Raw genomic sequence first — 12,097 nt, forward strand, 5'->3', positions numbered from 1 at the left:
ATACCTGATTGGCTACTTCACCTACGCTGGGTCCAAACATAACCGGCATTTCTAATTTAATGTGGAAAGATCTCCCACTTGCGGTATCACATAGCAAGAAGGATAGAAATAGCATGATATTTGGGGCTGGTCGGTTTGTTATATGGTCAGCTTCTGATGATTGACATAACATATTCACCTAATGCAACGGAAGACACATTCTAAGAAGCTTTATGGAGACATCATTGCCATTTGCAAAGGGATATATAATCACAAAGAACTTTAATTCTATACAGGATGCCAAGAGAGATAAGCTTTCCAAGGGACCAGTATATATGGGTGCCTTCTCCAAGAAACTTAAAAGTACTGTGATAGAACTGGAAATCCGCGATGTGTGGAGAGAGCTAAACATGCAGGACGCAGAAGTGGTCCATTATCTGAATTACCTTGAATTGATGGTGGGATATAAAATCAATTTAGACAAGTCAGAAATTTTGAATCTGTCATTCCCACTGACAGTGGCTGAGAATCTGGAAGATACCTTCTCTTTCAGATGGACCAAAGGATGTATTAGGTACTTCGGGTAAAAATCACCATGAAGGTAATAGAGCTTTTCGAAACAAATGTTCCTCCTCTGCTATTGACTGTCGGGTAGAATTTTGCCACTTGCTTGTGTCTTTATATTTCATGATCTTCTAGTCTGCTTGACTGTCACCCTACCTCATCCTTGTTTTTTCTGTTTATAAACTTTATTCCGTGATTAATAATAAAAACATTGCAACAATATTCAATAGCAAAGATTCGTAACTGGATAATTAACAGTGATAATTATTTAAAAAATGACAAATCCTAGCAGTACTACATGATGCTACAAGTCGCTACTGAATAGAACTTCCATTGGAATGTCAAAACGTCATGACAGCCTAATCTAAAGAAGACACTAGAGACCAATTTAACAGTTTTATATTAAAAATTGAAAAGTTAGAAACAAAAGTCACTGTGACATTAAAAGCCCTACGGCTTGAAGCAGTCCTTAAAGCACTATTTTTTGTGGGAAATCAATGTAACAGAAATCCTTTTTACATTGTTGGTTCCATTTTGTTGCTTCATGTATTGCTTTTCTAAATCACTCTTTCATTACTTCTTCTTTATAAGCTCCTAATCATTTTAATGCAACTTTTTTTTGTACTGCATACAGTAATAAAGCCTTCATTGTCCACTTTAGTCCTTTCTATTGGTGATATTTGAATACTTCAAATTGAGCAGGTTTGTAATTTGTTGTCTATCCTCCCCTGTACATCGTTGCTAGTTGGCACACTACTGAACTATGCGCTTGGGAATAAATGTTTTATTCAAGATATTTTTTGTGTGGGCTCTGTTGTTAGTAAGCATTTGCCCCTTTTGTTGATGAGTCGTTGTGCACTGTTAGTATGTTGTTTATTTTTTATACTTTTTGTGTTTGGAAGCTTTGTAAAGGTTTCTTTTCAAGGTACAGATTTCATTGACTTTGTGTTTTAGGATGTTTGCCACGTGCCTTAATTCTTTCAATAGGTTATCTGTTTAACTTACATGTTTGGTTTGAGTTGTTGTCATAAGTGGATGGGTATCTTTTACTGCCCATAGATTCTAGTAGTTAAAAAATTTGGGGGAAAGGCTTGGCATCCTCCCTTTCAACCATGACCTCCTAGCCATTTTCAGGCAACATCACCCTGAATATCAAGCCCAGATAACAAGAGTGCATCAATCACAGCCAGCAGAGCTAATACGCCTATTGTTTCATCCCACATGAGAGGGACAATTGGGTGAACAGAGAACATCTGTGTATTCTAAGAATACTCTAATTTAATCACTTTTAACTCACTGTCATTATTAATTGACAGATTACTTTCTTGTTTGTGATTTCATTTTTGTTGTGATAGATTGCCCTGATTTCCCACCAGAAGGAAGAATCCACTTAACTTTTCTGAAGCAGGGAAGAAGTATTTCACTGTTTTCAAAATCACTTTTATAATCAAAAAGTTGTATTTCCTGTTACCCAACATCTTACAATGTGTAATATGTCCTTTTTCACCAGCCTCGCTTGTCGTTTTTTTTAGGACCTCATCTTCGAAATCCTGCAGAATGCTGCTGTGATTACAAATGCTGCATTTGAGCTCATTCGAGATCACAGCATTTTAACCTGGATTTTGCATCTCTTGGATAAGAAGTAAGTAACTAAAGATGTCCCAGAGGACCCCCAGATGAGATAGAGGTTGATAGAAATATTCCTTGGAATAGCAAGAAGAAGAGATACACCGCCAAATGTACAAGTGTTAACAATATACTTGCATTGTTCTCAGTTTCGGCACATTTTTAAAACAATATAGTATACGTCAAGTTGTTTTCTAGGGAGTACATTTCATTCTTTGATAATTTGTGGCGCCTTCACCACAGGAAATGTGCAGCAACCTTTGAAAAATAAAGTTGATCTATTTATTTTGTTTATTTCACTTGATGTAAATCAACACTATTGCACTATGATGGTACCTGAATACTTAAAACAATTCTGTATTTAAACAAAGGCCTTATGGAATGACCTTAATGCAGACCTTTGTTTTGTATGTTTTGTATTCCTGTTCTCAAAACCCAAAATAATTTGGATTGACTTATTTGAAAGCAGTGGCTTTCACATAATGCACAGACACGTGCACAGCCAGACAACACTAGAGGAAGAAGTGTACATACCTATGCAGTGATGTATGCCCATAGAGGCAACCTAAAGGAGTATGCAGTCACAGAAAATATTACAGGAACATATCCGTTCATAAGGTCTCATAGTCAGTATGAAAACATTCAACCACACTTGGCACACAGGTTAGCATCTACACACAGCCCGCACACGTAGATGCACACACCATGAGTACACATATGGGTACACATACACAGAGAGACAAGTCACATTCACCTACACATCTGCAGAGACAACGCACATGCAGGAACTCAAAAACAACATAAAAATGGACATACATTCAGGCCACACACTTCTGTCCAGTTGATCCCATTATGAGACAGGCTTTAAGGTTAGTACTTAACCTGCCACTAATTCTTCCCCCCAGTGCTAAGGCCTTTTTCATGGGATATTTGGGGTAGCTTGTGCTTAAACCTTCATAATTTATTTCCATAAAAGGTATCCACTTCATTATTTTTTTTTACATCCTGGTGAGTCTAAAGATGCAGAGAGTTTGTCGATTCACCTAGAAGGAACAAAATATAACTAAAGTTTAGTTTGTTTTCTGTGGAGGTAGGGAGAATATGGAAAAGTATGTTATTTCTCCCTAAAAATATCATCAGTTAAGAGTTTGCTGTGCTAGGATCACCACTTTCCCAGGTTTCAGGAACAAGCAGAGTTGTATTGAAAAACAAAAAAACACAGTTTTTACATTTTTGTAAATAATACTCCACTTTTCCTAATTTCAGTGGTTTTAACCTATTTGCCATTTGTGGTGGGAAAATGTGTAGAGAACCGTTGGGTGATTCTGGAAATCAATACTTTTTGAAAAACAGACAAAATTTAATAAGGAGTCATTTGTGTAAATCACTCACAGTTTTTGACAGACCGCATGGAGATTGGTGACGAGACACGCAATTGGCACGATTAAGGCACATAGATTTCCAGCATTTCACGCTTGATCTTCATGTTCAAATCTAAAAAGCACTGAATGCCCACAATAAGGTAAAAAAATCCATTGTTATCGCTTGTCCATGACCTGACTATTTTCTTCCTTTAAGCCTTGAAAAAGCCTCAGACTTGCGATAAAGGAGTGGTGAAACATGTGTTGGCTGTTCAAAATCTGTAAAGATGTGCCTCTTCGAATAAAAGATGATAATTACTATTTTGGACTGTTAAAGCTCTCCAAAAATGCACCTTTATGAAGGAGTCGCATTTGGGACACCTTTTCATCTGTAATTTTTCTTGTCGTATTGGACGATTTACAAAAGCAGTGTGTTGCTATGTCCGATACACCCTTTTTTGTCACAGGAATTATATATGGTTTGTAGGTTCTCGAAAAACGTGATATTCAGAGCCAACAATTGAGCTGCACTGTACAATGATTTTTCATTGTGTACAAACTACACAGTAAATCATATCGTAAAATGTAACCAATGGGAAAAGATTATGAAGGAAACGTTGGTTCATAGCACGTGTCTGTAGATGCGCATGCTCTGTATACTTCAGCCTTTTAGTGTTGGGCGTAGGCTTGGTCTGTTGCAACTTGTTTTTCTTCGAAGAAGTGTTTTAAGTCAGGATATCTTATGGCTCCTTCTCTAATAGGGAACACACATGGGCACCCACTCCATTGTTAGATTGTTTTTCCCCGCTATCGGGTTTGGACGTGTATTGAAATTGCTCCCGGTATAGACCCGTATGACACTGATAGTCAGTGTCTCAGGGCCCATCATTCTCCTTCACCTCACTGAGAAGAGTTCTCTACTCCAGTGCTTGTTCCATATTTTCTACTCTTTGTCCACCACTGTGGACATAGTCATTGAAAAACGAGCCAGTCAGTCCTCAGGGTGCCCCTGCCAATCAAGGCCCCACATCTTACTTATCGACGCCAGAGAATAAAAGACATGCAGAGAGTGATGAAACCTGTAACCTTTGCTTCTCTCCAGAACACAACACCACCTGCTGTGATTCATGTTTGCCCTTGAAAAGCAAAGAGGCCGTTCGGCATTTGAGAGAAAGGTGGTGGGCGCACAACAAGATGTTTCAATCATCATCGGAGACTGTGGTCATTTTCAGCTAAGCAAATGACTCGGCACTGAAAAGGAGGAGGTCAGTGAGTCCCCGAAGTGCCGGCCTTTCAACAGAATGGAAAGATCATCAAATTTTAGCCTGAAGAGGAGGATGCCCATGAGCCTAATTGGTGGATGCCTTTCTCGAGGCTGAAAGAGCTTTCAGCACTGAAACCAACATCGGCTCCTAGACCATTGACCACTTTCTCCAAGAACATTGACAGCTGACTTCAAGACCATCACCAGCCAAATCCAAATGCTGGCCCATCCTTGAGGAGCTTTAACAGGAACTTGATGAAAGACAGTGTCGGATCATTATTCACCCCAGTACAGGCAAGATCTCTGCCCCTCTGAAGAATTGGACACTGGTCTCCAGGCGGTAGCTCCCAAATGCCTAAAGACACTACTCTTAGCCATCCTCCTTCTCTTCCACCATCACCTCCACTTCTTCCTCCCCCTCACCTACATTGACTTCCCCCTAGCGGTCGCTGGAGTTCTATTCAGACACAGGTGCCCCTAGCACCTATTCTCCAGTAGAAGACTTTTGGTGCTCCAGTCTACCCGCACCTTAAGGACGATCTCGGTAAGGACTGAAACGTGGATCCCTTGGGGGACCATGACTATGTCCCTGTTGTGTTAAGTTACTAGAGCCTATAAGAATGTCGGCATATAGCTACTGTTACTGTGTCGCTTCTTCTGCCCTAAAAGTATGTGCCTGTAGTATAGAGGGTTGTGATAGGCCCATGCCATCTGATTGTGCCTCAAGTAGCTTGGCGATGAAGCACCCCACGTTAATGGCAGCAGAGATTACTCATTTGGCAAATTTTTTGTCCGATCATGGGCCTGTGTGCTGTTCGGTTCGGTGGGTGGTGGTGAAGCAGAGCCCTCGTAGCTGGCGGCTGCCTGCCGATATCCTGGAGGATCAGGTTGGGAGAGAGGCCATCTCAGAAGCGCTGACAGAGTATATGTCTCTCAATTGGGGCACTGCAAGCAGTAGAGCTAATGAGTGGGACGCGATGAGGGCGGTGGTCAAGTGGGGTGGCAATGGGACTGACATATGGCTTTCGGAAGCAATTGCAGTCTGGGGCTGTGGGAGAGGGACGATTCGTTGGCTAAGCTTCAGTCAAGGTTGCAGGGACAGGATGACACTCTGGAGCAAGAGCGTGAACTGCGTGAGCAGGTTGCCGATACATGGGATAGGCTGGACAAGTATATACTTACGAAGTATCGCCAACGGCTGCATGCGGAGGGCGACAAATCTGGCCGATTATTCGCATGGATATTCCGTAGGGAGCGTAAGCCCCCCTCCGCTGATTACTAGCCTCTGCGGCCGGGCTGGTGAACTGGTTTACTCTAGGGCAGGCATGCTGGAGTTGTTTTGGCAACACCTGCAGGGAGTGTATAGTGCGGACCCGTTGGTCAGAGCTGACCTTTACATCCCTTTTGTGGAGGGACTCCAGCTGCGGCAGCTGTCTGACAAGGCTAAGGTGGAGCTGGATGCACGGATTACTGAGAAAGAGTTGATGAAGGCAATAGCGGACATCCCTCGGGCTAAAGCCCCGGGGAGTGACAGACTGCCCATTGAGTATTATCAAACCTATTCGGCAAAGTTAATCCCGCCATTGTTGCATACTTTTAATGAGACTTTTGATAATGGAGTCTTTCCTCCTACCATGCGCAAGGGCGAGATTTGCATGATACCGAAGTTGGGTGGGGATGCTCTGGATCCGGCGTCACATCGCCTGTTGACAATTATCAACACTGATCTTAAAATTCTGTGCAAAGTTCTGCCTGACTGGCTGGGACCGCACATGGGCTACTTAGTTCAGGAGGACCAGTGTTTTTTATCCCAGGCCTTAGTACGTCCATGAACACACGACGGCTGGCGCATGTGCTTCATGAGACGCAGATGGCCCCTGATGAGAAGGCGCTGGTTTCTATTGATCTCGAGAAAGTGTTTGATACAGTGGACTGGGGATATCCCTTGGAGATTCTCGGAAGATTGAGGATTGGACCTCGCTTTTGTCGGTGAGTCAGAATGTTATATACGAACCCTGTGGTGCGTGTGCCATTAGGCCAATTTAGGTCGGCACAGTGGCTGCTGGACCGAGGCTCGCGGCAGGGATGCCGTTGTTTGTTTAGCTATCGAGTCGATGGCGGTATGGGCGAGGCAGGATTTGGGTCGCTGGGGCGTGCATATTGGGAATGTTAACCACCTTATCTCATTGTATGCGGACGATGCGCTGATTATGTCACATGGCTATACCAAACTTATTGCGGATGATGGAACAATTTGCGGTTTATTCTGGATTACGCATCAACAGGCGTAAGTCTTTGCCGTTCTTTCCCTCTTGCAGGACAGAAAGAGTGTGGGGCGGAGGAGCTGCCTAGATTGGGTGTGAAATGGGAGATGGACCACTTGAGATACCTGAGGGATGCAGGCGGCACACGGGACGCCAAGTTACTTCTGCTGAATATAATCAGGGCAGTTGAGTCAGTGAGGCGCTCCGTGGACTTTTGGAATACGCTCCCACTGTCCCTAATGGGTAAAATAGCTGTGGCAAAAATGGTGATGCTGCCAAGATGTCTGTATGTCCTGCAGAGCGCTTTGGGTCCAATTCCTGCAAAAGTGTTTTGACAGCTGAACTCCCTACTGGTGACCCTATTTTGGGTGGAGAGACGCTGCAGAGTAACACTGCAGGTGCTTCTGAAGAGGTATGAGGATGGGGTGGCTGGGGGTGCCTAGGTTTGTTTTTTACTATTCCGCTACGCACCTCCAGCATGCAGTGCAGTGGTTGGATAAGGGAGATAATTGAGAAAAGCTTTTACTTGATGGCTGAGTGCAACCAGGGGATCTCCCTGTGATTTTGGTGGAGGGTGCTGGGGCGAGTGTGGAACTAGCATATGTGGTTAGGCAAACAGCATTCCTGTGGCAGGAAACTGTGGTGTGAGTGTGTGGGCGGGCTCCTTTTCATCCGAAGCTGCCCATTTGGCAGTTAGCTCCATTGCTGAAGATGGTGGAGAACATGTCCTTCCAGGCTTGGTGGGAAGGTGGCTGCACGGTTTTGGCAGATTTATATGTGAATGACACCCTCCATACCTTCGTGCAGGCCTGTGAAGGGTTTGACTTGTGTCAGGGGCAGTATCTTCAATACACAGGCCTGATGGAACTGGCCAAGTTTACATGTCCCACCTACCCAGGCATGCCCCGGACCTCTGAGACGCTAGTCATAATGTTAACGTGTGGCGGCGGGCGTAGACTGGTGTCCTTGTTGTATAAGGACATGAGGGTGGATTCGGGGTCTATGGCCCGTAGGGCATGGGATGCTTGAAGTGAGGATCTACAGGTACCGTTGCTAGAGAAGGATTGGGTGAGGTTATGTACACTAACGCGTAAGGTGTCTTGCAATGCCCGATTGAAGCTACTGCACTATAATTATCTGCTGCATAGATCCCACCAGGTCACATGAATGCCCTAAATGTCACAAAGTCCACTCGGGGTTCATGCATCTGGCGTTGGAATGCCCAGACAGTATTGGCTTGCTGTGGTGGCAAGGCTTTGTAATGGGGTGGGGATCTCCATAGAGGCTACGCCTGAACAGTGCCTCCTGGGGCTGGTACGACAGTGTAAAAAAAGGAAATGGCTAACAAGCTACTACAGCTTGCATTGGTGTTGGCTAAACGGAGGGTGGCCATTTGCTGGATGGGTGAGCGGATTCCATTGTTTGAAACTTGGATGAGGGTGTGGGTGAGTGGCGGAGGAACTGCATATGCAAGCCTACCGCAAGGATGACAAGCTAGAGGAGGATATTGCGCTATTGAGAGAGCTATACAGGGACTTGTTGCATCCAACAGGGACTGGCAGTGCGCAAGATGGTAAGTCTGATTGTAGCAGCAGCATGTAAGCGTTGGTGCGGGAGACCACCTTATCTGTGTCTGGTGTTTGTTTTTTACCGCTGTGTCAGTAAAGTATATCTAACTGTGCAGTGTGTTCAGGACTCAAATGTATGCAATGGAAATAAGTCAGTGGATGGTGTCTCGAAGGATTCTGTGTATGACCGCTCAGTTTTATTGTGAAAATTCGATGAATAAAGTTTAAAAAAAAAAAAAAAATATATATATATATATATATATATATATATATATATATATATATTTTCCTTGGCATAGGGCAGAAAGACTGTTGTGCCCCCTTTGGGGAAGCAGTACAGCCCTATGGCAGGGTGGGCTGCCCCCATCTCATTGTTGCTTTATTAGGAAGTTTCCTGGTGTCTAGTGAGATGTCTGAGCCATGCACATTGGGGGTAAATTCCCCCCCCCCCCCCCAGGCTGCCTATCAGTGGGGTCAGAAACACTAACATTCCTTGGGGGATGGAGAGGGCTTCAAGTGGGGTGAAAAACTGGGGGGGGTCTCTCAAAGGGATGTGACCGGTGTAATTATGGACGTGGCTTAATAGCACTTAAGCTGAAAATCTATTCTTAGCATAGTGTGCCGCCCCACTGGTATTTTCCTACTTATATGTTTACATTCAGATATATAATACAGCAAGTAACATTACACTTACAGTAAGCCAGTACTATTGGCTTTGCCAATGGTTGTTAGTTGCATAAAATAAATAACAAGCATATCTTCATAGTATAGCATTATGAAAATGCTTTGGTTCTGAAATAATGAGACTGTGAAAGAACAATAACGAGTCACTTTGAAGTTACTTCAAAGCCAGTAAAGGGTGGCACTGCTGCAAAGTTGAGATGTAGTTTTTTTTCACCCTGTGGGCGAGGGTAAAAATGGACAACCCGATAGGGACCCGGCTCAGCACCTGCTTTTTAGAACTGCCGTTTTTGAGCACCAGCAAGACCCGGCCCACTTAAAGCCCAGGGGATGGGGTGGAGCACCAGCCCTTATCCAACGTGACCAGCTCCTCTATAAAAGTAAATCCATATCTTCTAGTGTAAGTTCGTGTGATCGCGTCCCTCTTGAATCTCTTGCCACTTTGGAGGGCAAGCAAGGTATAGCTGGAAAACGTATTCCTCAGCTTTCCAGCCATGGCTCTCTTTTGCACCCGCCTCCACGCTCGCAGGGAAACCAAGAAGCCGCTTTCTTGGTTCCATTCCTATAAACGATGTAATAATGTCACTGACTCGAACGTATCATTTGCTGCGGCGTAACACATGTGGTGTTTTGGGCCCTAGGCCCACATGCTGGACAAATAACCACTCTGACTGTAGTACGATACTGGCACGTGCGCCAGGCCCCTTTTATTAGCAGGATCACCTGACCGGTGCCGCCTGGGTGCACAATATGGGTGGAACACTAGTACGTGTCCAGCAGGACACTACAACACCCAGTGGGCCAGGGCGGGAGAGTCTGCCACTCCGACACAGTCGGTTGTATCCGGGATGGGCTGATTTACCAGAGAAGCACACACAGCTGCTGCTCTGGTGCCATGCACTTGTACATGACCTCTGCGTTCATAGCGCCCAGTTCTGGGCACTCTGATGTGGAAAGTCACGTCAGTAGCGCCGAAAGAATTAAGAGCCAAAAATCTGTTTTCATTTTATCATGTGTAAAGAACTGGCTTGTAATTCATCAATGGGAACACAACGGGATTTTAATTCCATTATCCCCAGAGCAAAAGTGTCCATAAAGGACATAATAGCTGTCCTTACGTTGTTCTGTAACGTGGAAAGGTAGATCAGTCTTCCAACAGAAATGTTGATTTACTTTCAGCATTGTAACACGCCTAAAGTGAAGAAGGCCACTTCAAAGAACTGGGATCTATTCTAACAAAATTATACCTGGAACTTGGCCTACCAGATGGGGGTTCCTTTCTTGCACATATACCAGGCAGCATCCTGGCCCTCCATTTAAATGTATTTAACCAGGCATTACAGTTTGAAAATAGCTTCTGGTGAGGAGACTTGTTTGGGTCAAGCAGTTGTACAGATGTTTCTAGCTTAAAGTTGCACTGACTTTGCTGAGTGGTCTTCTGTCTACCCCCCATTTTCGCGTCATTTTAATGATATTGCGGATTTTCTCCTGTGAAACGGGAGGAATTTCTTTGAGGAATACTAACCACAGCAACCTTTTCAGGTCTGCCATTATCCATAACCTTTTGATTATTCTAAAATTGTATCTAATATACTTAAGATTAGAGGCTTTCAGCCCACCTTCTTTCTCTTTATTCAGTGATATGTTGTTTTGTCATTTACATTTTTGTTCTCCCAACTACTGCAAAGGCCAGAGGGTCAGCCCACTTCAGCCATTGACTACCTTCACCATGAGTGATTGTGTTTGTCCTTTCACAACTAGCACATCCACACAGTGTTCCCTTGAGCCACGGGTACTACTATGACAATGTGTGCTTTTTAAATCCCCAAAATATAGTTTTGTTTTTAGCCTCTTTTTTAGTTTAAATTTAGGAGGGTCCTGGCAGCTCTACCAACAAAAATGTTTGACCAAAACCATGACAAAGCAAACTAGCATTTACAATGCAACGGTCTCGCCTTTGCAAAAGTTAGAGCTATTGGCATTGTAAATGACACAATTGTTATTTATGTGTTGGTTTTTAAAACAGATAAATAAATGGCATTGTCATTTACAATGCCAATAGCTTAATCTCTCACAAATGCGAGACCTATTGCATTTGCACCCACAAACACATAAAGCCACACACACACAGAGCCACACACACACACAGAGCCACACACACACAGAGCCATACACACACAGAGCCACACACACACACAGAGCCACACACACACACAGAGCCACACACACTGTGGTATATAAATAAATAATACCGGATCTAGGTTTGACTGGACATAGCAATAACAGATAGCTCAATAAATAAGAGTCAAGATTCGAGGTAGTAGGAGTTTGTAGGTTTAATACAGCATAAAGGACAGGAACAGGACAACCTGCACGGGAACAGGATGGCAGGGCCCTGCAGGGGGGACAGGATTGGACTGGCGTAAGGGAATGGGTAACATTTAATAACAGTACACAAGCATATATACTAAAACAGTTGCATTGCAATACATATGATAGGCGGAGCAGTGGGTGTGGTCAATAGCAGTCGCGAAAGATAAGGGTGAAAGTGGGTGTAACAGGAGGCGTATACATAGACATGTGATGTAAACGTAACAGAATATGTCATAAATGGGGCGGAAACATGGAGGGGGCTACCTAAGGAGCCGGGACCTCTAACCTAATGGTGCGCGCAAACTGACAATGACGTGTTACTAGGAGAAGCTGGGGGCTATGAACTCTGCGCTAGGAGTAGAGACTGAAGTCTGGAGAGTCAGGGCGACATGTACCTAAACCCTATCTAGTATCTAA

General features: G+C 44.0%; 1 protein-coding gene across 1 annotated transcript in view; it reads left to right on the plus strand.

Moving 5' to 3' along the window:
• Positions 1-12,097, plus strand: part of URB1 (URB1 ribosome biogenesis factor) — a 703,763-nt gene that overhangs the window by 608,109 nt on the left and 83,557 nt on the right. The window contains exon 35 of the mRNA XM_078658408.1: positions 2,076-2,185. Coding sequence (XP_078514534.1) covers positions 2,076-2,185 — 110 coding nt within the window. The remainder of the gene's footprint in view (positions 1-2,075; positions 2,186-12,097) is intronic.

This window comes from Lissotriton helveticus, chromosome 8, assembly GCF_964261635.1.
Source record: "Lissotriton helveticus chromosome 8, aLisHel1.1, whole genome shotgun sequence".
Classification (NCBI taxonomy): Eukaryota; Metazoa; Chordata; class Amphibia; order Caudata; family Salamandridae; genus Lissotriton; species Lissotriton helveticus.